The sequence below is a fragment of the Nerophis ophidion genome, linkage group LG09 (genome assembly GCF_033978795.1).
Source record: "Nerophis ophidion isolate RoL-2023_Sa linkage group LG09, RoL_Noph_v1.0, whole genome shotgun sequence".
Lineage (NCBI taxonomy): Eukaryota > Metazoa > Chordata > Actinopteri > Syngnathiformes > Syngnathidae > Nerophis > Nerophis ophidion.
In genome coordinates this window covers 16,394,583-16,418,751 of record NC_084619.1, presented here as the reverse complement: position 1 = coordinate 16,418,751, position 24,169 = coordinate 16,394,583, and the positions used below count along the sequence as shown (strand labels likewise).

Below are 24,169 nucleotides of genomic sequence, written 5' to 3'. Positions count from 1 at the left end.
TGCAAGCTATGCCTGAAAACCAGTGTTGTGCAACACATTCTGTACCTGCAGTCACTCCCTCCTATAGTATGTGTTATGGTATTTTAAGAGCTTCAGTATCATATGTAAAGGCAAAGCAAAAATATTATAGCTAGCCTGGGGGAAATCAACAGTCAGCTCTGGGAAGCAGGTTACTGGGTCAGACGAGGGAAATATGCACAGTCGGTCTGCATTTTATTTGGGTTAGCGTGATAGCTGTGTTTTCTAGACCCAACCTGTTGATAGCTCTTCTCATGTTGTTCCACACCAGCAATGGAAAACATCTTAATCACATTAAACAGCTATACAATAGGTTGAAAGGAGTTGCAGTCTGTTTTTAGTCACATCTGATGCAGTCTACCAACTTTCTGTCTTTTCTTTTGACCTAAAAAAAAGCCTTTTTTTGGATAGTGATAAAAGATATGAGGAAAAATAACCTCTCGTTAAGTTTTATTTACTTTTAGCGTTTATGAATTTGCATTAAACCAACAAAAACAATTATTTCCAAGTTTAACACCAACTACAATTACAAATAAAAATGCTTCTTTTTCAAAAGCATTGAAAGTTTGTACACTTTGAAAATAAATGTAAGTGGGGGTTGATTATTTTTGAGTACAACTTCAAAACTTACGGGTGCTGAAAAAATGGATTCAAAATCGGGATTCTTATTTATTATCGTTAACATTTTTCAAAAATCCCTCCATCCATCCATGGTCTACGGCTTGTCCCTCTCAGGGTCGCCAGGGACTAGAGCCTACTTGTACACCATGAACAAGTAGTTGCCAATCAATTTATTGGCTGATTGGCTTACGCACTGTGCGTAAACGTCACATGTCAACATCTTAAAGGAGATTTTGTAACATGTAATCTGTTTTGAAAATGTTTTATTGTAGTTTATATACCAAATAATATGTGAAAATAGGTGTGAATCAAGAATCGGGTTAAATCGAATATAGATTCTGAGTTGAATCGCCATTCCAAGAATGGGAATCGAATTGAATCATGAGTAGTATGATTCACATTCCTAATAATTATTAAATTATCATAAAATATTATGTTTATTTTTCATGTTGCTTTTTATATCAGAAATACACATTTGTTTCAAATTCAATTGTAACATATTTCATATATTTTTTATATACACTATATTGCCAAAAGTATTTGCCCACCTGCCTTGACTCACGTATGAACTTGAAGTGCCATCCCATTCCTAACCAATTGGGTTCAATGTGATGTCGGTCCACCTTTTGCAGCTATTACAGCTTCAACTCTTCTAAGAAAGCTGGCTACAAGGTTGCGGAGTGTGTTTATAGGAATTTTCGACCATTCTTCCAAAAGCGCGATGGTGAGGTCACACACTGATATTGGTCGAGAAGGCCTGGCTCTCAGTCTCAGTTCTAATTCATCCCAAAGGTGTTCTATCAGGTTCAGGTCAGGACTCTGTGCAGGCCAGTCAATTTCATCCACACCAAACTCTGTCATCCATGTCTTTATGGACCTTGTTTTGTGCACTGGTGCACAGTCATGTTGGAAGAGGAAGGGGCCCGCTCCAAATTGTTCCCACGCGGTTGGGAGCATATAATTGTCCAAAAAGTTTTGGTATCCTGGAGCATTCAAAGTTCCTTTTACTGGAACTAAAGGGCCAAGCCCAACTCCTGGAAAACAACAGCTCACCATAATTCCTCCTCCACCAAATTTCACATTTGGCACAATGCAGTCCGAACTGTACCGTTTTCCTGTCAACCTCCAAACCCAGACTTGTCTATCAGATTGCCAAATGGAAAAGCGTGATTCATCACTCTAGAGAACGGGTCTCCACTGCTCTAGAGTCCAGTGGCGACGTGCTTTAGACCACGACATCCAACGCTTTGCATTGGACTTGGTGATGTATGGCTTAGATGCAATCATCGACCAAAGAAAAGCTGAAAAATAGTGAGACTGTCGTATTACTACAACAACCCTTTAAGATCAAAGTTTATTTATACATTTCTACAATCACTGCTATGTATTACTTATGAAATGTTTTTTATAGAAATAATTACAACTGAAAACGATTGGTAATTTTGAATTAAGCAACTTTGGGAGAGGCAGGCAGGAAAGTGCATTAGACTCTTACAATATTGGGATGTGAACAGATGGAGCGCAGGCAGGAGGAGCTCAATGCATTATGGGAAATCCCCAGACAGTGTAGGCCTACAGCAGAATAACTAACGGATGATTCAGGACAAGCCTGAGCCAGCTCTAGCGCTATCTAAGCTTTCCATCATGCAAACATAGAACACTTTTGTTTTTAATGACACACTTACATATTTCCTCTTCATATTTTCCTTGTTTAAGTGGAAAGAGGTTTATTGATCCAATCCAATCAATCCAATCCACTTCATTTATATAGCACATTTAAACAACAAGAACGTTTCCAAAGTGCTGCACAGCCATGTTAAAAACAATATTAAAAACAATATTATGCTCCGCCAATGACTGAATAAAAACAAAAATTAAATAAATATAAAACCAATATAAAAACAATATAAAATGAATATGATTAAAAACTATTTTAAAAGCTAAAAGCAATTAAACAGTAAAATAGAAATCAAAATGTCTAAAAACACAGAGGACGACAGAGGACAGAGGACCACACAACTCACGTCGTGTTTAAAGCCAAAGAATAAAAGTGGGTCTTAAGACGAGACTTAAAACACTCCACTGTGGAAGCAGTTTGAACATGGAGGGGCAGAGTGTTCCGGAGCTTAGGGCCGACCACAGAGAAGACCATGTCTCCCCTGGTTTTACGTCCGGTCTTGGGCACCACGAGCAGGAGCTGGCTCTCGGACCTCAGAGCGCGCACAGGAGTGTAAATTTGGATGAGGTCCGAGATATACTGAGGTGCCAGTCCATGTAAAGATTTAAAAACAAACATCAATGTTTTAAAATCAATTCTAAAATGAACAGGGAGCCAGTGCAAACTCTGAAGAATTGGGGTTATATGCTGGCGTTTCCTGGACCCTGTTAAAAGTCGTGCTGCCGCGTTCTGGACTAACTGCAACCGGGAGAGAGCTTTTTGGCTAATGCCAGCATAAAGTGCATTGCAGTAGTCCAGGCCACTTGAAATAAAAGCATGCACGACTTGTTCAAAAAGGTTAAAAGATCAAAACGGTTTTACCTTTACTAAAAGACAAAGATGATAAAAACACGATTTTAAAACGCCATTGACTTGTTTGTAAAGTTTAAAATCGTTGTCTATAGTGACGCCAAGGCTGTTGACTTTGGGACGCACATCATTTTGCAATGGTCCCAAGTCAGTGAGGGCCCGACCAAAAACTGAAATTTCCGTTTTTTCCTCATTCCTTATTAAAAAATTCTGGGCTAACATAGCATAGACAGTTGAGAAGGCATGTCTGCAAAAAGTTGGCAAAGTAAAAAGTTAACACATAAGAGATGGATGCAAACAAAGAGCCAATGTGATAATATTTTAATATCAACTACAAAATATTACAAAATGACAGAGGAGTGTGGTTTTTTTTTTATATATTGGCAGACTTTAGTAGACGTGTCCCATGCTACATTTATTGTAACATTTAGAACGATGATGAACATTTACAAGTCAAGAGACATCCAATAAAACAGACCTGGCAATTTGTGGTCATACTGTTTAATGCATCCAGTTATGTCTTTTCATTCATTCCTGTTTCTACACATGGTTTCACAAATACACTAAAATGTGTTTTCGCATTTGCGGCGAAGGTAGAAACACCAGCATCTAGGGCCAAGTCAAGTTTTCATACACCACGATAGCGAAATTGAGGGGGCCAAGTCAAGTTTTCATACACCACGATAGCGAAATTGAGAAGTCTATCTTTAAGCAAAACATAGAAAACTAATCCGTCCCCACAGTTTAACTTTTATAATGGAAGCAAATGTTTTGACCATTTAGGCCAGTGGTGACCAAAACCAGGTAAGGCACAGAGACCGTTGGATTTTAAAAATTGTTTTTTTTAACTTAAATTCATATGCTATAAGGTTTCACATTAAAATAATTAGAAAAATACAGGAAAACATCCCATTTGCATTAATAAATTAAATAAATTATTTGGACTGTTTCTCACCTTTCTGTATTCCTCTTTGAATCAGCACTATCTATCCGCCATGAAAACAGACTTATATGATCACATTCATTTTGTTTAAAAGTCCAGTTCAGAGAAGTATTTTATCTTGGATATACTCTTTAAACGCCTACTGAAATGCAATTTTCTTATTTAAACGGGGATAGCAGGTCCATTCTATGTGTCATCCTTGATCATTTTGCGATATTGCCATATTTTTGCTGAAAGGATTTAGTAGAGAACATCGACGATAAAGTTCGCAACTTTTTGGGCTTATAAAAAAGCCTTGCCTGTACCGGAAGTAGCAGACGATATGCGCGTGACGTCACGGGTTGCGGAGCTCCTCACATCTGAACATTGTTTACAATCATGGCCACCAGCAGCGAGAGCGATTCGGACCAAGAAAGCAATGATTTTCCCATTAATTTGAGCGAGGATGAAAGATTTGTGGATGAGGAAAGTGAGAGTGAAGGACTAGAAAAAAAAAAAAAAGACAAGAGGGCAGTTGGATCGATTCAGATAGGGAAGATGCTGTGAGAGACGCCGTGGCAGCCGTGGGGGTGGCAGGACCACTTGGCCAGGCCCAAACGCAATAAGGGATAGAGCCATAGCGCTTTGAACCCGACGCTGACGGTGACGGTCAGGAGGACGCATATTGATGCTGGAGTAGCACACGACATATATGGTCTTCAGAATACAGAATGGTAAAATATTTTTTATTAATACACAATACACAGTATTTTGTATGTGTGGTCCAATCCAACCGTGTTCACTTGACATCTCTGTGCCATAGTAAAGCTTGACTGTCATCTTTCGGGAATGTAAACAATGAAACACCGGCTGTGTTTGTGTTGCTAAAGCCGGCTGCAATACACCGCTTCCCACCTACAGCTTTCTTCTTTGATGTCTCCATTGTTCATTGAACAAATTGCAAAAGATTCAGCAACACAGATGTCTAGAATACTGTGGAATTTTGCGATGAAAACTGACGACTTAATAGCTGGTAACAATGCTGGAACAAAATGTCCTCTACAGTCCATGACGTCACGCGCACCCGTCATCATACCGAGATGTTTCAACAGGATATTTCGGCGCAACATTTAAAATTGCAATTTAGTAAAGTAACCTGGCCGTATTGGCATGTGTTGCAATGTTAAGATTTCATCATTGATATATAAACTATCAGACTGCGTGGTGGGTAGTAGTGGTGTCAAGCGAAATAAGTGCTCGCTGGGAAATAAGTGCCCAATCGTGTCGGAGCATATATTTAGCGCCTTAAGTGCGAAATATATGCCCACCTTATTGTATACAGTGTGTATGGGACGGCTTGCCAAATAATTGCCCCTGTGGCCTCAGTGAAAGTGCATACGAGGTATACTCATTAGTTAAACTTGGATTTTCTGATATAGTTAGCTAAAAGAAAAACCGTAGTCGTCCTCTTCCATGACGGTTGTCAGTCCACACAAACAAACAAATCTTCAGAGTCTCGCTCAATCACTACTAGGATGGTCTCTCTCTCGCTACACACACGTTGGTTTGTCAATGACGCCGCCCTGCCAAAAAACTGCCCGGCTGGTCACTCCTTAGCATTTATTTCACTGGGCACAAATTTGGTGTCACACCGGGTTTCAGTAGGCCTTTAATCCTCCCTATTGGCAAACACATTAATTACATTACATTTATTTCAAATCCAGGCTCGGGATCTTTCTGTGTGGAGTTTGCATGTTCTCCCCGTGAATGCGTGGGTTCCCTCCGGGTACTCCGGCTTCCTCCCACTTCCAAAGACATGCACCTGGGGATAGGTTGATTGGCAACACTAAATTGGCCCTAGTGTGTGAATGTGAGTGTGAATGTTGTCTGTCTATCTGTGTTGGCCCTGCGATGAGGTGGCGACTTGTCCAGGGTGTACCTTGCCTTCCGCCCGATTGTAGCTGAGATAGGCGCCAGCGCCCCCCGCGACCCCGAAAGGGAATAAGCGGTAGAAAATGAATGGATGGATGGATTATTTCATTCAAAGAAGTAAAACAAAGTTTTCTCATCCGACAAAAACAAGCCTAAACTCTGGCTTCTTTTATTACAAATGCCATGTGTGTTGTTTGAAAACAATGCTGTTTCCCCTGTTTAATCATTGTCGGGACATGTGTTTCCCTCTCTTCCTAATATGGCGAGTCAGAGTACTGCTTAGACATTGGAGGACCTACGCCTGCAGCTTCTCTTTTCTCTATTTTAGTGTCCGGTTGTGGAGAATAATCATGCCACACTGACATTAAAAACATCAAACAAGCTGTAGATTTAGACTACAAATTATTGGTGTGAAAATGTATCTGCAAACATTATTTGAGCGATATTGTGCATGTAGACCAGCTTTAAGCAACGGCCTCTTCCTCTTTCTCTTACACACACACGTAAGGAGTTGAAACCTCATGTACGGTTTGTGTGCAAATTTAGTGTTTTTTACTCATGAAAATGTTAAAAAGTGATTTTAATCATACAGAAAATACATTTATAACACAGTTTAATGGACTTGTTATTGTTATATATGCTTGTTGTATGGCTATATTTATTTATTTATATTTTTCCATCATGACAATTGAAACTCCGCCTCACCTGCCTACCCTGACCGCAGGTCCCTGCTTTAAGCCCAACATACTTTTTGCTAGCTTGGCCAAGTCTACACAAACATGGATATTTTCAAAAAATGCACAGATAAGAGAAATTAAGAGTGCAGTTCCAATTTAGAATGTCTGCTACTGCACAAGACTGATAAGTAAAAGTAACTGTTGTGTGAGGGCAGTACTTGTCATTACTTGACAAATCAATTAGCAGGTGCTTACTGGGGGAAACCTCCGATCTCTGTACATATTTTTGTGGAGTTTCGGCGTCATTTAACACAAGACGTGTTGAAAATCATTGCTTCGTTCACTATTAATGCAATTTTAAAAGTGTTGTCCTTCAAGAAGGGTGTGTCGATATACACTTTTGTTCCATTCAATGTGGATCAAATATCCTCTATTACAGGCCTACTGAAATGAGATTTTCTTGTTCAAACGGGGATAGCAGGTCCATTCTAGGTGTCATGCTTGATAATTTCGCGATATTGCCTTATTTTTGCTGAAAGGATTAAGTAGAGAACATCGACGATAAAGTTTGCAACTTTTGGTCGCTAATAAAAAAGCATTGCCTTTACCGGAAGTAGCAGACGATGTGCGCGTGACGTCATGGGTTGTAGGGCTCCTCACATCCTCAGATTGTTTATAATCATAGCCAGCAGCAGCTAGAGCTATTCGGACCGAGAAAGCGACAATTTCCCCATTAATTTGAGCGAGGATGAAAGATTTGTGGATGAGGAAATTTAGAGTGAAAGACTAGAAAAAAATAAAAAATACAAATAAAAAAATAAAAAAAGGGGATTGCATTGGGAGCGATAGAGATGTTTTTAGACACATTTACTAGGATAATTCTGGGAAATCCCTTATCTGCCTATTGTGTTGCTAGTGTTTTAGTGAGTTAAATAGTACCTGAAAGTCGGAGGGGTGTGGCCACGAGTGTGTTGACGCCAGAGTATCTGAGGGAAGTCACGGCAGCTGCAGCAGGACAGAAGCTCCGCTGATCTCCGGTAAGAGCCGACTTATTACCACAATTTTCTCACCGAAAACTGCCGGTTGACATGTAGTCTGGATCCATGTTTGCTTGACCGCTCTGATCCATAGTAAAGCTTCCCCTCCGGGAATTTTAGACAAGGAAACACAGTGTGTTTGTGTGGCTAAAGGCTTTTTAAAAGCTTCCCACCTCCATCTTTCTACTTTGACTTCTCCATTATTAATTGAACAAATTGCAAAAGATTCAGCAACACAGATGTCCAGAATACTGTTTAATTATGCGATTAAAGCAGACTACTTATAGCTTGGATCGGGCTGGAAAATAATGTCCGCTACAACCCGAGACGTCAAACGCACGCGTCATCATACGAGTCATCATACCGCGACGTTTTCAACACGACACTTCGCAGGAAATTTAAAAATGCAATTTAGTAAACTAAAAAGGCTGTATTGGCATGTGTTGCAATGTTAATATTTCATCATTGATGTATAAACTAGCAGACTGTGTGGTCGGTAGTAGTGGGCTTCAGTAGGCCTTTAACCCTCATGGAGAATGTTGCATGGTAGATATTGAGTATGTTTCACATTTATATATGTCATGAGGGTTGGAAAGGGGTCATAAGCAGGGCTAATTATCTTTTTATGTGTAAGAAGAGCGTATAAACAATCCAAATATGCAGACACTTTATGTCTGTTTTGAAATGCACACACGTGTACTTTGAAGAGAGATATGGAAGGGAACAGCCATACTAATAAAAGTGTTGACAGTCTTTTGATGAAGGGCGAATATTTTGGCCTATCGTGCTTCAATTACTTGGGACCTCATTTGCACCTTGTGTTAACTGCAGGAGTGCAGAGCTGTGACCGCTTACTGACACCAGCAGCTGTCTCTGAATCTTAACAGCTTCTATTGCCCCCTTCAACTTGGAAGACGGAATGAATCATCCCTCTGGTTCTTGTCTCCAAGGGTCCACATGTATCATCCTTGCTCTTTCCAGCCTGGAAAAAAAACCTGGCGTCTTACTTGACTTTTTCTTTCACTGTCATTTCATTTTCGCCTAGTTGGCATTTAATACGGTTCCCAGTACTTTGTCCCTATTCTTTTTTATTGTAATGCTCCCAGAAATGTCTCCACTTGACGGTCAGACAGCAAATACAGCGGCGTCTCCTCTAGAATGTCACATCCGAGTGAGAGTCAGACAGAACTGAGACAGAACTTCTCTTAGAACTGCAGGCACATGTCCAGTAGAGCTGGAACAGGAACGCACAGGAAGCTAACATTCTCTCCAAGTCCAAAATCATATTAGGACATCTGGATAGACCTACAGGAAGTGGTTATGGAGTTCAGTATTCACTATGGACAAGAGCATTTTTGTGGTCAGAAGTCACTGATGTTGGACCAGGTTGAGCCTGACATGGCTCACAATCCTTGTTGAAGTTCATCACAAAGGTGTTTAATGGAGCTGAGGTCAGGGTTGTCAAGTCAGGGTGGAACCAAATATTATTTTTGCGATGTGTTGTGTCGTTTGATCTCATGCTGATTCCTCTATGTTCATATGTTCTGCCAAAAATGTGTATCTAAAACACCAATGAAAACATGTTTTATTACATTGTGTTTTTAACCTTTAGGTGCTTTGCAACAGGCTGTTCTTTGAACAAAGTAATTAATTTTTTTATAAACCGAGTGCCGACAAACTTCAATTAAGTTGCCATTGAACCAAGGGAGTAGGTTTGATTTTGAGATTGGTGGGGACACAAAAGTGCTCCAAGGCAGCACTCTGAAAGTTTCTTTTTTTTTTTTTACATTAGCAATCATAATTTCACATCATGCAGATGTTATAGGGTAAAGCAACTAAAATGAAAGCAAAGGAGACCACTTCGAATAGTGCTCATCTTTAATCTTTAGTGTAGGGCTGTAGTGCAACTGTGCATCATACTGTCAATTAACATAGCCTACTGTCCACCAACAACATCAGAAATACATTCATGCAATACAACATTGTAAATAAACATAAATTAACTGTAATAATCTTTTCCCCAACTTGTGTTTAAATCACTCACAATTTTTCCCTTCATCTACTTCTTTCTATTGCTGTTTTTGTACTGTAAATATGTTTGTGACTAATACTCAAATACAAGCAGATTAGTGTCCACTGGTTGTTCCTATTTGAAAGAGCCAAACACATGCCTCTGCCGGTCTGTAACAGAAATGAACTGCTGGCAGATTTCCCTCAGGTCAGTATTGTCCAGTTTTCCCTGATGGACATGGCACACAGCAAGATTGTTCAGTCTTACTTGTGTCATGGTGGTTCTAAGCCACGTTTTAAGTCTCCTTAAAAATGATAATCTAGTGAGGTTTTATTGTATTTCCACCACAAAGTTTTGTTAATTGGTATTTTCAAACTGTTGCTCACTTCTACACAAATACATGAAACTAAAAAATAATTAAAAAAATAAAACGGAAAGGTGAAATCCAGTGATCTGATTGGCTGTTCACCATGGTTTAAATATTGAGCACGGCTACTATTCTCAAGCCTTATCACAGCGTAGGCTATCACTCCGCCTCAGGCACGCATGACTGGTATGAATGGAAGTTGTTGTCATGTATCCATGACAACGGACTGTTGCAGTCCGTAGTAAAAGACAGCTGATGTTTTTACGATGTTAAGAAACGGACTAAAGTAGTTGAATTCACATGTTCAAGGTTAACGTTCACCTCCGGGGAGGGTTAACAATGGTAGAGGGGACTGAGCATTGACTTTCACCTGAAAAAAAGCTGAGGAAAAGACGAGATGCAGTGCTAATTTGGAGCTAACGTCTGGATAGATGGGACTATTTTTTCCATAGTGAGGCTATTTTATTGGATAGTATGTATTTCTGGTTGAATAAAACTACATTAAATTTATTGAATATTCCTATTTCATAATGCCTTTATTTGTAACCGTTTTATAAAAGCAATATATCACTCCAGTCCATGGTATATGCTCATTATAGCACTCTCAGGGGCGTGACTGGAGTGATACGTTTAATTATTCAATATTGTTGAGCCTCTATACACCCTTGAAGTAACTTACAGTTTGACTCCTAAAGAAGTCTCTTATATCCAGTTTTCTTTTCATTGACATCCTTCAAAACTTACAGTACACACGCACGCAAACAGACACAAACGCAATGTAAATCACAGCACTGATATTAAACTCCATCTAGCTACCGTGTGCCAGGAACAACAAATGCCGGACATGTTGACAACTTACACTGACAGTCGCACAGCCTCTCGTCCGCTCGCTATCAACTAGCATGTAGGCTAGCTTTTACAAGCAGAAGGAGTGACAGCGGGGACAGCCAATCACACGTAAGTTAGCATGAAACTGGCAACCAATCAGGGAGCGATATTTGGGTTAGAGGCGGAACTTCTAGCAGAGACCGACATTCAACCCTTTCTGTGCCATAATCATTGACTATACATTACGGGCAGCGCTTGTATTGATAGTGACTACACAGTAGCGGCTGGATATTGGTAGGGACGTGTCCCTAGCGTCCCTACCTAATTCTACGCCCTTGCATTGAGCTATGATCTCTGCTGAATTAAATGTAGCATATTCTGAATGTCTGAATGAAGTCCATTACATTTTAAACTTTTCAGACCTGAAGTGGAAGTGCCATATCAGGAGATTTGCCGTGTTTAAAGTTATACACCGTTTAAGTTTTTATGCCACGTCTTAAATCTCATGCACACTCGGGTACAAGAACCTGACGACAGTTCCAAGATTTTTTAGTAGAAGGAAAAATCTGTTTGCTGCAAGTGGTTATTGTATCAGAGTAGGCATGGTCGGGTGAGCTGGCTGTGTAATCTGAGCATTTTGGCCAAGAGGTGACTGTACCAACGTGATATTCATGGGTTATTTTATTTAAAAAAAAAACGTTATATAGTTTCACACACACAATATAATTTTAAAAGACTCTAAAAATTTTAAAAGGCCCATTTAAACACATTAAAAACATGAAAGGGGAACAAATTATGAAACAATTCAGTTCGTTGAAATCACGATTAGGTGACTTTCTGGCAAAAGAAATTAAATCAGTGTGACTGTGAAAAAAAATAGTGGATACTGGACACTGCAGGGGACACTTCCTATAATCCTGTTTTTTCTTGTAAAGGAATCAGTTATGAATTAATTATGGATACAACCAAGCAAGTAAATAATAATTAATGGCCAATCCATTCACAACTTATTTGAATAAAGTGCAACCAACACTTGAGGTTGAATCAAAAAGAGGAAACACTTTCTACTCTCATTTTAATATTCAAGTGCATTAAAAAAGTACAATGTTTTAACAGCAGACTTTCATGCTACTTATGTTTTTGTTTTTCGACATGAAATAATACAACATTAATGCAAAAAAATAAAGTGAGACCAACATCTCTGCGGGCTGAATAAACAGAAGGTTTACCTGCTACATTTACTGTTGTTTTTTTGACACTGAAATAATACAAATACAAAATACATTAATATAAAAATTAAGTGCAACCAAATCTCTTTAGATTAAATGAGCAGTGGTTTGACCTGCTTCTGTTCTCATTTTAATAAACAGTTACAGTAGCAGAGAAAAGCCACAGCAAATACAAACGTCATAACAAAATAAGATAAAGCCATTACACAACAACTACAAGCCAAAAACGACAATACAAAAACAGAACGGAAGTGATAGCAGACAAGTTTCTGCGACTCAAAGACTTCCTGAGACGTAGAGTTGAAAACGGTGTTATGAACAAAGTTGTAAAAGTAAGTGAAGTGTGAGCACTTTTTCAGCCATAAATATTTTTATGATCCTTTTTCAATAACACTAAAATATTATGTTGAAGAAGCTGGTCCGCCGCTTTAACTTGCTCTGCTGTCACTTCTGTTGTGTCATGGTGTGCTTTGTGGCTTGAAGTTGTATTATGGCTTCATAATATTGTGTTGTGGCTTATGCAACCGGGCTGGAGCTGAAAGTTGTGTTGTAATTTATGATATTGTTTTGACGCGTCTACTTGCCGTCTTTGTTTTGCAGACCCACGGCAATAACGCCACAGACGGGCAGACAGACTTGACTGACGATTAACGTCCTTATCATTAAAAGTGTTAAACTTCATATAAAGTTTGCCGTTCTCAAAGCCAATGTTTTTGTTTTTCTAGTGTCGATAAAATCAATCAATTAACTTTTAAAATGATGTTGGATCAATACCAATCTTACGGACGGAAAACTCGCCAAGTGCAGATAGATGTACTTGAATGTAAGGAATATAAATCGATTAATTGAATAATCATTAAACCCCTAATTTTTACATACATTGATTTAATTTTCCCAATGTTTTTGTTTTATTTTTAATATGTTTCTACAAGTTTTTCCTACATCTACATAGACTGTAGTGTGTCTTAGATAATTTTTCTACCAGTGTATTGAGTATATAATCGCTCCTGTTGTAAATTCCAGTTGATTAAAGATTAGATTTGGAGGTGCAGCCCCATACTTTGGCTCACATTACTTACCTGCGAATCAAAAAGGAATACCACCAAAACATTTGTATTCATAGTTCCCAGGTTCATCAACACCTGAGCTGGATGCTTGTTTCACAATTTTTGGGATACAAAGTGAAAAAAAGCTGAACACAATACTGTCTATGGTGATTTAAACAACTATCAAGCAATATTTATAATATATTGTTAACTAATGCATTTTTAAATCAGATTAATCGCACTTTTGTATTTTGATTTATTGTGATTAATTGCAGTAAGTTACTTGCGTGCATTAATTAAATTAACCTTAAAAAGACCCAAGTATTTTGACACAAAGGCAATTTATTTTTTTTAGAATTTGATTTCTTTACAATCTTTACTTTTATTCATGTCTTTTATTTACAGTTATATCTAAAGTCCAATCGGTTTGTAATTTGAAGTGAAATTTACCAGCGAGTACACCAGTCGAAGTCTCTCGCTCAGCTTTGCGCTGGCGTATGCATTGACCTGATCACTGACACAAATGATTTTTGACCATTCACATGAGTTAAAGCGTTAACTTCGACAGCCCTGATCAAACCTCAAGGCCCCATTCTAGTTGCATGATTTTATGTTACACTCAGCTATTCTTTCTGTGTGTGCACATTTTTGGTATCTCCTGAATGTACAGGACATTGCTTCCCAGCAAGAGCGTGAATGAACTGAATGTACAGTCTGTATGTCTTTCGTATGCGCTCTCACACATTCAAGGAACCGTCAGGCACGTTTTCACCCAATGTGCTGTGCTCGTCTCCTCGATGACTTATGACCTCGTCTTAGGTCTCATGTGCATGTCGCTTTCCGTCTCTGTTCCAGTGCAGAACATCCTGTTGTTTTGGCAAATCCTTGTGATGATTTGAATAATTTGCGAGGCTAAACACATCATTCGTTATTGTCTGGAAAGCATCACTAGACGGACATTTTCGGTCATTGACGTTGCCAGTATTTAACACTATTTGCTGACACATTTGCCAACATTTGGATAGCGGCCATTGGAAAATTAAACCCAGATTTTATGCTACTTTGAACTGTTGGTAAGCTGTTTTTTTTCAGGGATATTGAGGCAGCTTGCACAACAATAACTTAGTTTATGTAATGTAGACTTTTTTTATTTTGATTGATGACACAAAGGATGGCCTGAGTGCAAATACTAAAAAAACATTGCAATGTCTTCACCTCATTTGTAAGGGTGTCTTGAAAATATATAAAAAAATATCTCACATGAGAAAAAATTACTTCTTGGAAGCGATGCCATCACTTGGAAAAGCTATATATCAGGCATTGGCTCAGATTAATGCATAATGACTTCTGACCCTGCTTATAATCTTTCTAAAGGGATCAAACCTATGCTCACTGTGGATTTTTGTTTTAACGTTCAGAATTCATGGAAGTCGCACAGCTGGCGGCCCAGCATGACCCCTGAGTCTGCAGTGAAACAGCCCACAACGATCTCTCGCGTCCGACTTGTAAAAACAAGTCGACCAGTTAGCCTCATTGAACAAACTTTTAATTTTGCATGGTGGAATGTGTCAGGTAATAGTTTGCTAGTGTTCCACATTGAAAGATCTCAACACCTTGTTTTTGCTCCACCGGAGTGAGTGGCGTGTTGAGATTGTTGCTGTTCTTGTTAATGGAGCTGTTCTCTGACCCTCTTTAGTCTTTATCACATATTGCAGCAGCCCAGGGGCGCAAGCCAGACAGGGAGGCATTTCTAGATTAAGGTCAATGAAAGGGAGGTCATGGTAAAAGAAGGTGACGTCAGGCAAATCTCAGTTTAGACTCAGAGGGTACGTTTAAAGCTGAGGTTCAAGCCAGGTGACGTACTCATGTTTTTTTTTTACATAAGATTAATTTGCTCTAAATAATGTTAATTCAGGTCATTAAGACGATAACAAAAAAAGAAGATAAGAATAAACTACTTCCATAACTTTGTTGTAAAAGTCTGATCTCCTTATGTCCAGATTAGTTTCAAACTCAGATAAACAATCCTCCATGATGACATTCAGATTCATTAATTAATTCATTCATTCATTCGTTTAGCAAAGCATTGAAACATCCTCTTCTCATTTGACTTGATGGTGACCAGTTTGCAATTGGGACTGTTTGGGTAGTTTAATAAAGTTAAAGAAAACAAGGCGCACGTGCTAGCTACCTACGCCCCCCTTCATGGTGACTCACCGTGCGGTGACTCAGAGTACTACAGCTGCTTTTTCTTTATTTATAGTCTGATTAGCAAGGATAATGATGTCACACTTACATTAAATATTTACACAGGCTGTAGGTTCTACAGTGTAAAAAGTTATGGTGCACAAATTGTTCTGCTTTGATGCTGCCAAACACAAATAGCCGAACAGAAAGTGCTGACTGCCAAAGACTGACTCGTTTGCTTGCTTGCGAATTAAAAAAGAGACAGGATACTCCCAACAATATGGTTATAGGATTCCATCAACTTTATTTTCACACCAGCACACATGAGACACATGAGATAGCATGAAATTCAGTACACAAGGTCTCAGATATGGCCCACTGAGTATCACAAAAACAATGAAGATAATAATTTAAATAGACCAGGATAGAAATACAATAGGTTATGGTTATGGCATTAGTTTATTTTAAACATAAATACAATTACAATATGATACAATTCATCATATATTTCTAGTTTACAGCATGTCTGAAAATAAGTAGGAAGAAGCAGTGCTTATCTAATCCTAAACCTTTTGGTTTCATACCAACTACTAGCACATCTGTTTGTACTAAATCTGTAAAAGAACAGTGAATAAATAAATGAGTAAGTAAATAGATAAATAGGCAAATGAGTAAGTAAAAATAAATACATGAATAAACAATAAATCAAGTTGTCATAAATAAATAGTTAAGTGATTCATGGTTCATATAATGAGATTTATATATATATGTATATGTATGTATGTATGTGTATGTATATATATATATATATATATATATATACATATATATATATATATATATATATATATATATATATATATATATATATATATATAAAAGGTTCAAGATGTTTATTAGGATTATTATTCTTTGTACTTTGTAAACACTTTGAGTTTGAAAAGTATCTTAAACTGGATCATATTAGTACTTTGTTTGACTTCTTTGCTTAATCCATTCCATTATTTAATTCCACTACTGAAATACTAAAGGTTTTAAGTGTTGCACATTTTGTCTAAAGTTATATTTCTCCTCTTTTGTTGAGAAGATTTTTTTTACATTCTTGGGTGGCAGGTAATAGCAGTTTTCTTTGTGCAAAATTTTAGCTGTTTGCAAATTTTCCAAATCATTGAATTTCAATATTTTTGATTTAATTAATAAAGGCTTTGAATGTTCTCGATTACCAATGTTATGTATTATCCCTTATTGATCTTTTTATAACACTGTTTGTGAATGTAATGTACTTTTTTAGCTATTTACCCTTATTTGTACGATAATAAATCTGATATGGTAACACTAGCGAGTGGTAAAGAATATGGAGTGATTTTTAGTCCAATACATATTTAGCTTTATTCATTATTGAAGTGATTCTCGCTACTTCATGTTGTATATTTTTATGAGATTTACAGTTCATTTTATCGTCTACTATCACACCCAAAATGTTATTTATTTTCCCTTACCAATGTCTACTCCATCTATTTGTATGTGTTTGACTTTCTCTTCTGCTAATAGCCGAAAAGCATTGTTCCAGTTATTCTGTTTTTGTCAAACCATCTTTTTAATTGTTTATTTATTCTGTGTGTTCTCTCTTGAACAAAACACAGATGTGTCAGCCGCAAAAAATATTTACTTTTAAGTCCTTTGTTATCTCAGGACATTCAATCGATGGCAACTGTACTGTTTGGTTTGTCTTAGAAAACGTTTCGCCTCCCATCCGAGTAGGCTTCTTTAGTTCATGCTCATAGACTTAGATTGGTCAGATCTCGTCTTGCGGCCGATTATCTCAGTAGGCTTCATCAGATCATGCTCATAGACTTAAATTGCTCAGACACAGTCTATGCTTTCCCCTTGCTAACAAGGGGAAATTACACCTCAACGACTGTTGTTGGCTTTGACCGTTAGGACTGCTCGCTTGCATCAAAAACATTGTCTTTCTCACATCGATAGGGAGAAACCATCCTTGCCCAGGCGCACGCTCCTGGTTTTGGAGTGTAAATATTTGGGGTTTTGACACCAGCCACTAGACTAGATCTGACCAACCTAGGTCTAAAAGTAGATCTGAGTAATCTAAATCTATGAGCAAGAACTGATGAAGCCTACTCGAATGTGAGGCGGAACTTCTAAGACAAACCAAAAAGTCCAGTTGGGATCGACTGAATGCCCTGAGATTACAATGACCTGGAGGAATGAGAACATTCATAGACACAAGTCCTTTGTAACTTTATGATGTTGTTTATATGACGATAGAACAATTTTGGTCCCAGTATTGACCCATGGGGTACGCCGCAAGATATATTTAGCACGCGAGACTTACGTTATTGTTTCCTATTAGTAACGTAGATTCTTATCCATTTCATGACCAGCCCTCTGATACCATACTGTTCTATTTTGTTAATTAAGACATTATGATTATTTCTGTCAATGATTTTGTTAGATCCGTCGCATTTTGCATTGTGATCTTTTCCGTTATTTCTATTATAGCTATCGATGTTGGGATGTTAGCTCTCGATCTGTATTGGTTGTCCACGGGTATACCACTTTTATTTATGAAGTTGTCCAGTTTGAAATAAGAGATTACTGTTATATGTTAAAGGTTCTGAAACTTCTTCATCGTTTCCATATCAATTCCATTACAATCATCCATTATAATATGAGTTAATAGGAAGAGGTTATAAATATAATAGAATAAATATAATATATTGTAGGCCTGTTGTGCAAATTGTGCACACTAATAGTATTTTTTTTTCCTCTTCCTCCTCCTTTTCTTACCTTTTTTTACTTAGCGCAGCCCTTTTGGTGACCCATCAGTGTTCTTGTTCTGTCTGCACTGTACCTGTTTTTGTCTGTTCTTTGATGGGTTTGTTCTGAAAATGGAATTTCCATTCATCCATCCATTTTCTACCGCTTATTCCCTTTGGGGTCACAGTGGTCGCTGGTGCCTATCTCAGCTACAGTCGGTCGGAAGGCGGTGTACACCCTGGACAAGTCGCCACCTCATCGCAGGGCAAAATGGAATTTCGTTACACTTTTTAAGTGCAGTGACAATTCAATTTCTATTCCATTTAAAAAAAAATGACAGCAAACCAAACCATATAAAGGCCCTTGTCAGCTCAATTACTTGTCTCCATATGTCGATGCTGATATCGAGTTGAAACGAAAACAAAGAGAAAAATACATTTAAAAGCTTATATTTTGCATCTTTGCATATAGAGTTAAAGTTAAAGTTAAAGTACCAATAATTGTCACACACACACTTATTGTGGTGAAATGTGTCCTCTGCAATTGACTCATCCCCTTGTTCACCCCATGGGAGGTGAGGGGAGCAGTGGGCCACGACCGGGAATCATTTTTGGTGATTTAACCCACAATTGCAACCTTTGATGCTGAGTGCCTAACAGGGAGGTAATGGGTCCCATTTTTATAGTCTTTGGTATGACTCGGCTAGGGTTTGAACTCCCAACCTAACGATCTCAGGGCGGACTCGCTAACCACTAGGCCACTGAGTTGGTTCACTTGGCCACTGAGTAGATTATAGAATCCTTTCTTACCCCTGCTTCTGTGACTCGCGCAAGTTTTTTTTTGTTTTTTGTTTTTATTCGACCCCTTTTACCGTATTGCTTTTAGTTTATCTAGTTTAGCTCATTCATTGTTTATGTTCTTTGTTTTGTTTTTTGCTCAATGCTTTTTAACCTGTAGTGCACTTTGGTTCAATTTAAAAATTGTTGTAAATATGTTATATAAATAAAGTTGCCTTGCCTTGCCTAAGGAGCAAAATGAATTTGTCTTAAAGGATACCGTAGCGTGATTGTTTGAAGGCATCGCATGTCTTGATGTTGCTTGGCTGATCCAAGATGGCTGATAAGGCAGCCCACGTCTTTAGTAATGTAACAATGTAGAATATACCAGAGGGTAAAATGCAACAGTTTATTGTGATAAAATAACAATAATGTGATAAGGGGTTGAACAATTGGATTGATTATCTTATTGTAAGGTTATATATTGCGATTTATCGATAATATTGTCACACGCTATCTGTGCATGTAAAAAACTTAATTGTTGCTGTAGCCAAAACATTTAACGAGATTATTGCAGGAACTGTTAGATAAGGGTAATAAATATCATATGAAAACTGAAGAGTCATAAAATATGCACAAATGTTAATGTTACCAAACCTTCCTTAGGTTGAAAAATTATCTCATGTCGACGTCAATCAGCCAGAGGGCTGTCACTGTACACATGTTCCACTGTATCATTATTATTGTTTGAAATTCTAATTAAAAAATTGAACAATTGGAAAAATTCACCCAATGAAATATCTTTTTAATACTTTTCTGGGGGTTATTACATAACTACTAACCATGTGCACATTTTTCTTACTAGCCAGGAGAAGTAAGTGCACATATGTTTGTACATCTAATATATAATAACGGTACATAATGCTCACAGTCACGCTGCTGCTTTCGCTCAGTGTTGAAGTGTAAGATCTGCTCTGCTGACTTTTAGAAATGAGGTAATGCTTCCTTTTTTTTTTTTGAAGAAAAATTGCAGTGATTGCACAAACATGTGCCTCTTCCACTAGTGCGTGCGTGTGCGTGCGTGCGTGTGTGTGCGTGCGTGCGTGTGCGTGTGTGCGTGTGTGTGTGTGTGTGTGTGTACACAGGCGCAAGCTATAGGAAAACTGCTGATTTTAAAAATGCATCATTATGATGCAAAATATACACATGGAAAATATAAAAAGCTTCCTGCATCCATCCCACTTATTTCACGGCACAAATGAGTCCTTATTCCAAATCAAAACAGCTTTTCTGTCATTGTTTACTGTGCATTAGATGGCTTTATTACAGTGGTAATTTTTAATTAAATATTGTGTTCTGTTTCTCTTGTAGCTGCTGACTGGAACCCTAGATGGGAAGATAAGCCTGTTTGAGCCCAGCAGCGGGGTCCGTCTAACTCGTGACCCAACCTCTGCTGCACCTAACATGGTCATGTAATCACATTCACAAAGGCTTCTGCAACCACCATGCTGCTCCAACCTGGCCAGTATTTATTTTATTTGTTTACAGAAAGCAACACATAGTCTTGTATTACATTTAATGAGTTCCCTTATACATCACGTTGTCAAAAATATTCACTCATGTAGCCCTGATTTGTTTATTTTTATTTTTAAAACCAGGGTTTGATTGACTATTTGAGGTTTTCACTGGCCTCATTTAACTGTAATGTCTTGATATAATATTTCCTCAATTAGGCGTAATTACAGCAACATTAGCCAAAAACAAAGTTGCTCCCACCCGTTCACCCACATTCAGCGGTGGGGCAGGTCAAGGATCAAACTGATGTAGAACAGATGTAGTAGTATAGCACGGCTGGCTGTGATCACCACTTAGCACATGACGTCAACTGGGTGCAACCTGCGAGGCTGCCAGGCCCACAGATGCTGCTACTACCGCTCGTCACATTCAGCTCCCACTTGTATTTTCTCTCAGGCCAAACCAAAATGTCACACCTGCCTGCAAGGGTTCAGAATGGGACGTAATGTGTTTCATTGTTGCTATGGTTTCTGATGGATATAAATAAAACACTGCCTGATTATGATGATTTCTTTACTACAGCATTATACAATACATGTGATGCAATACTTAAAATCCTCTGTTTTTAACTACACACAGAAGGCTGATTCTCGATGGCCTGCATTGGATTAGTCCCATTTCATTGTCAGAGCAAGAACACTACATACGGGGTGATCCTTGTGTTAGGAACAAGTTTGTTCCCACGGCGTGTGTAAGTAAAATTTTACTGCAAGACTTAAAGGCCTTCTGAAACCCACTACTACCCACCACGCAGTCTGATAATTTAGATATCAATGATGATGTCTTAACATTGCAACACATGCCAATACGGCCGGTTTAGTTTACTAAATTACAATTTTAAATTTCCCGCAGAGTTTCCTGTTGAAAACGTCGCGGAATGATGACGCTATGTTGACGCGTGCTTGTGACGTTATTGGTTGGAGGGGACATATTAACCCAGTACCACTTACGGCTAAAAGTCATCTCTTTTCATCGCGCAATTACACAGTATTTTGGACATCTGTGTTGCTGAATCTTTTGCAGTTTGTTCAATTAATAATGGAGACGTCAAATAAGAATGCTGTTGGTGGAAAGCGGGGATTACAGCCGCCTTTAGCGCCGAAACACAGCCCGTGTTTCTTTGTTTGTTGTGAAACTTTAACACAGAGCGGTAAAACGAACATGTTTCTCTACGTCAACCAGCAAGTTTTTGGATGGAAAAATTGTGATATTAAGTTGTCTCTTAGCGGAGACTTGAGTGGATTACGTGACCTCATCCTGCAGCTCAAACAGGCAGCTGTGATCTTGTCTCCTCGGCTTCTCCGCAGCCATTCAACTTTCAGGTATGACTTTATAATCTCACTAAAATACTATTAACACAATAAGAAGATAAGGGATTTTCCAGAAGTATCCTAGTAAATGTGTCTAATTACATCTGAATCGCTCCCACTGCAATCGCCTTTTTTTCTTTTTCTTTTTTTCTAGTCTTTGACTCTAAATTTCCTCATCCACGAATCCTTCATCCTCGCTCAAATTAATGGTGAAATCGGCGCTTTCTCCGTCCGAATTGCTCTTACTGCTGATGGCTCACATTACAAACAATGTGAGGATGTGAGGAGCCCTCACACCGGTGACGTCACGTGCACATCGTCTGCTACTTCCGGTACAGGCAAGGCTTTTTTATTAGCGACCAAATGACAATATCGCAAAATGATCAAGTATGACACATAGAATGGACCTGCTATCCTTGTTTGAATAAGAAAATCTAATTTCAGTAGGCCTTTAATCCCAATTTTGTTTGGACCGTTTTTTGTTTTTTTAATTTCAGTAAAAAACGCAGAATTTATATTTTGGCGCGCAAAGGAATGTGTGTGTGAATGTGTCTTTCCTAGGAACACCACAACACACTTTACTTAGGTGACAAATGAGATGGCAGCATAGGCAGAGTTGAGGATAAATGTCTAATACACATACTCTGTGGGGAGAAATTGCCTTATTTACAGAACAACGGCGACATGTTGGAGCGGACTAATCCAGCCATTTGACTCGCTCTTGGGAGTTCTTGTGTTAAACAGGAATAGCAATTTCAGTGAAACAAGTTGCGTGTCCACCGAGGAACTACGACAATAAGTCATTCACTACTAAATATGCCTGTCAGAATGTACAACCTATATGTCATAATGAAATCATAGCCATTCTACAGAGGTAGCGTTCGGCGTTTTGAAACTTAAGGTAGCATTTTTTCGACGAGCCAGTGTAAATCGATAAGACACCGCTTATAAATTTATGCAACTTGTGGCTTTTTACGACGAGGCAGCTCATTTCGACAGAAGACCTTCGCCACACTTCAAACAGTGTTATTAGAAGAATGCGAAGCGGAAAGCACATAAACCAATGTCGGTAATCAAAAGCATTATTGATGGTAATTCATGACTGACACTCCACGTAAAGTTTGCCATGTTTTGAATCTTGTCATACAAGCTCGCTATTGCAGCTGTAGCAAGCAAACTACAAGGTCACACTAGCAGCAATTAACTACATTTCATGATTGGATAGACAGCTGATCTACTTTCAAAATGTTCATTAATCTTGTGTGTTGTTTTTTATTCTAAAATCATCCGTCAAACTTATCAGCCAATGTGGTTTTTACTGGTAAACTACAATGTTATGAGACTATCAAACTGCCTTACTATATTATTAACTACATTTCATAAGTAATTAGACAGCTATTTTCATTTAGAATTTACATTCGCCATGTTTGGAATGAAGCAGCACTGTCGCACAGTGTTTAGTGCTGGTGCTTCACAATAAGAAGGTCCTGGGTTTGATTTTTCTGTGGTGACTGCCTGGGTTCCCTACAGGAACTCCGGCTTCCTCCCACCTCCAAAGACAGGGCATAGGTTGATTGGCAAGACTAAATTAATTCAAACGTCTCACCGGCAGCGTCAAAATATAAAGGTGTGGATTGAACGTGCTCGCCTAGGTGGACACATTTTATTTTTGACACTATGATGCAGGCGAGCCATCGATCATGATATCGACGGACTGTAAGTCAACGCTGTGTGTATTTGCTGCTTCAGGTGTTTTGATAAAATAAGCTGTTTGGTTGAAAACAGCTACCAGTTGCTATTCCTGTTTGAACGGTGATTAAAACGAATACATTGGCTACCGTAATTTGTGGCAATGTGAACTTCCTCACATCGTAATTGTCTACATGCTTTCCTTTCTGTTCGTTAATATACAATGTGAACGTCCTCACGCTGCAAGTGTTTGCATGCTTACTGGTCAGAGAACACAAGGAAATAAAAATAATTTAAAATAACAGGGGAACTGTTGACTCCCTGTTACTTGGTACAGTAAAACAAAACTTGAAAAAAAAACATTACTTTTTCCAGAGTGCAGGCAGTGTTGTTAAGTTTCTGTGTAAATGTGTAAAGAATGCAGAAACTTTGTGGCATGATGCAGCTGACCTGGTGATAAACTAGTTTGAGAAGAATGTTTTTTTTGTTATTCACAAGACTATTGTACTTTTCAATTTTGTAAATATATTACTATTTTGTGTGAGGTCCTACTGAAGGTTAAATGCAGTTTAGAAATTAGGCCATCATGTTTAGATAAATGTTGTGATCGTTGATAAAAGGAAAAATATTTTATTTATA

At 38.3% G+C, this 24,169-nt stretch overlaps 1 protein-coding gene across 1 annotated transcript in view; it reads left to right on the top strand.

The window, feature by feature from the left end:
- wdr27 (WD repeat domain 27) overlaps window positions 1-21,033 on the top strand; it is an 83,852-nt gene extending 62,819 nt beyond the window's left edge. Inside the window, exon 24 of the mRNA XM_061910427.1 lies at window positions 20,328-21,033. Within this exon, the coding sequence (XP_061766411.1) occupies window positions 20,328-20,432 (105 nt within the window). The 3' untranslated portion in view covers window positions 20,433-21,033. The remainder of the gene's footprint in view (window positions 1-20,327) is intronic.
- Window positions 21,034-24,169: the final 3,136 nt, after the last annotated feature.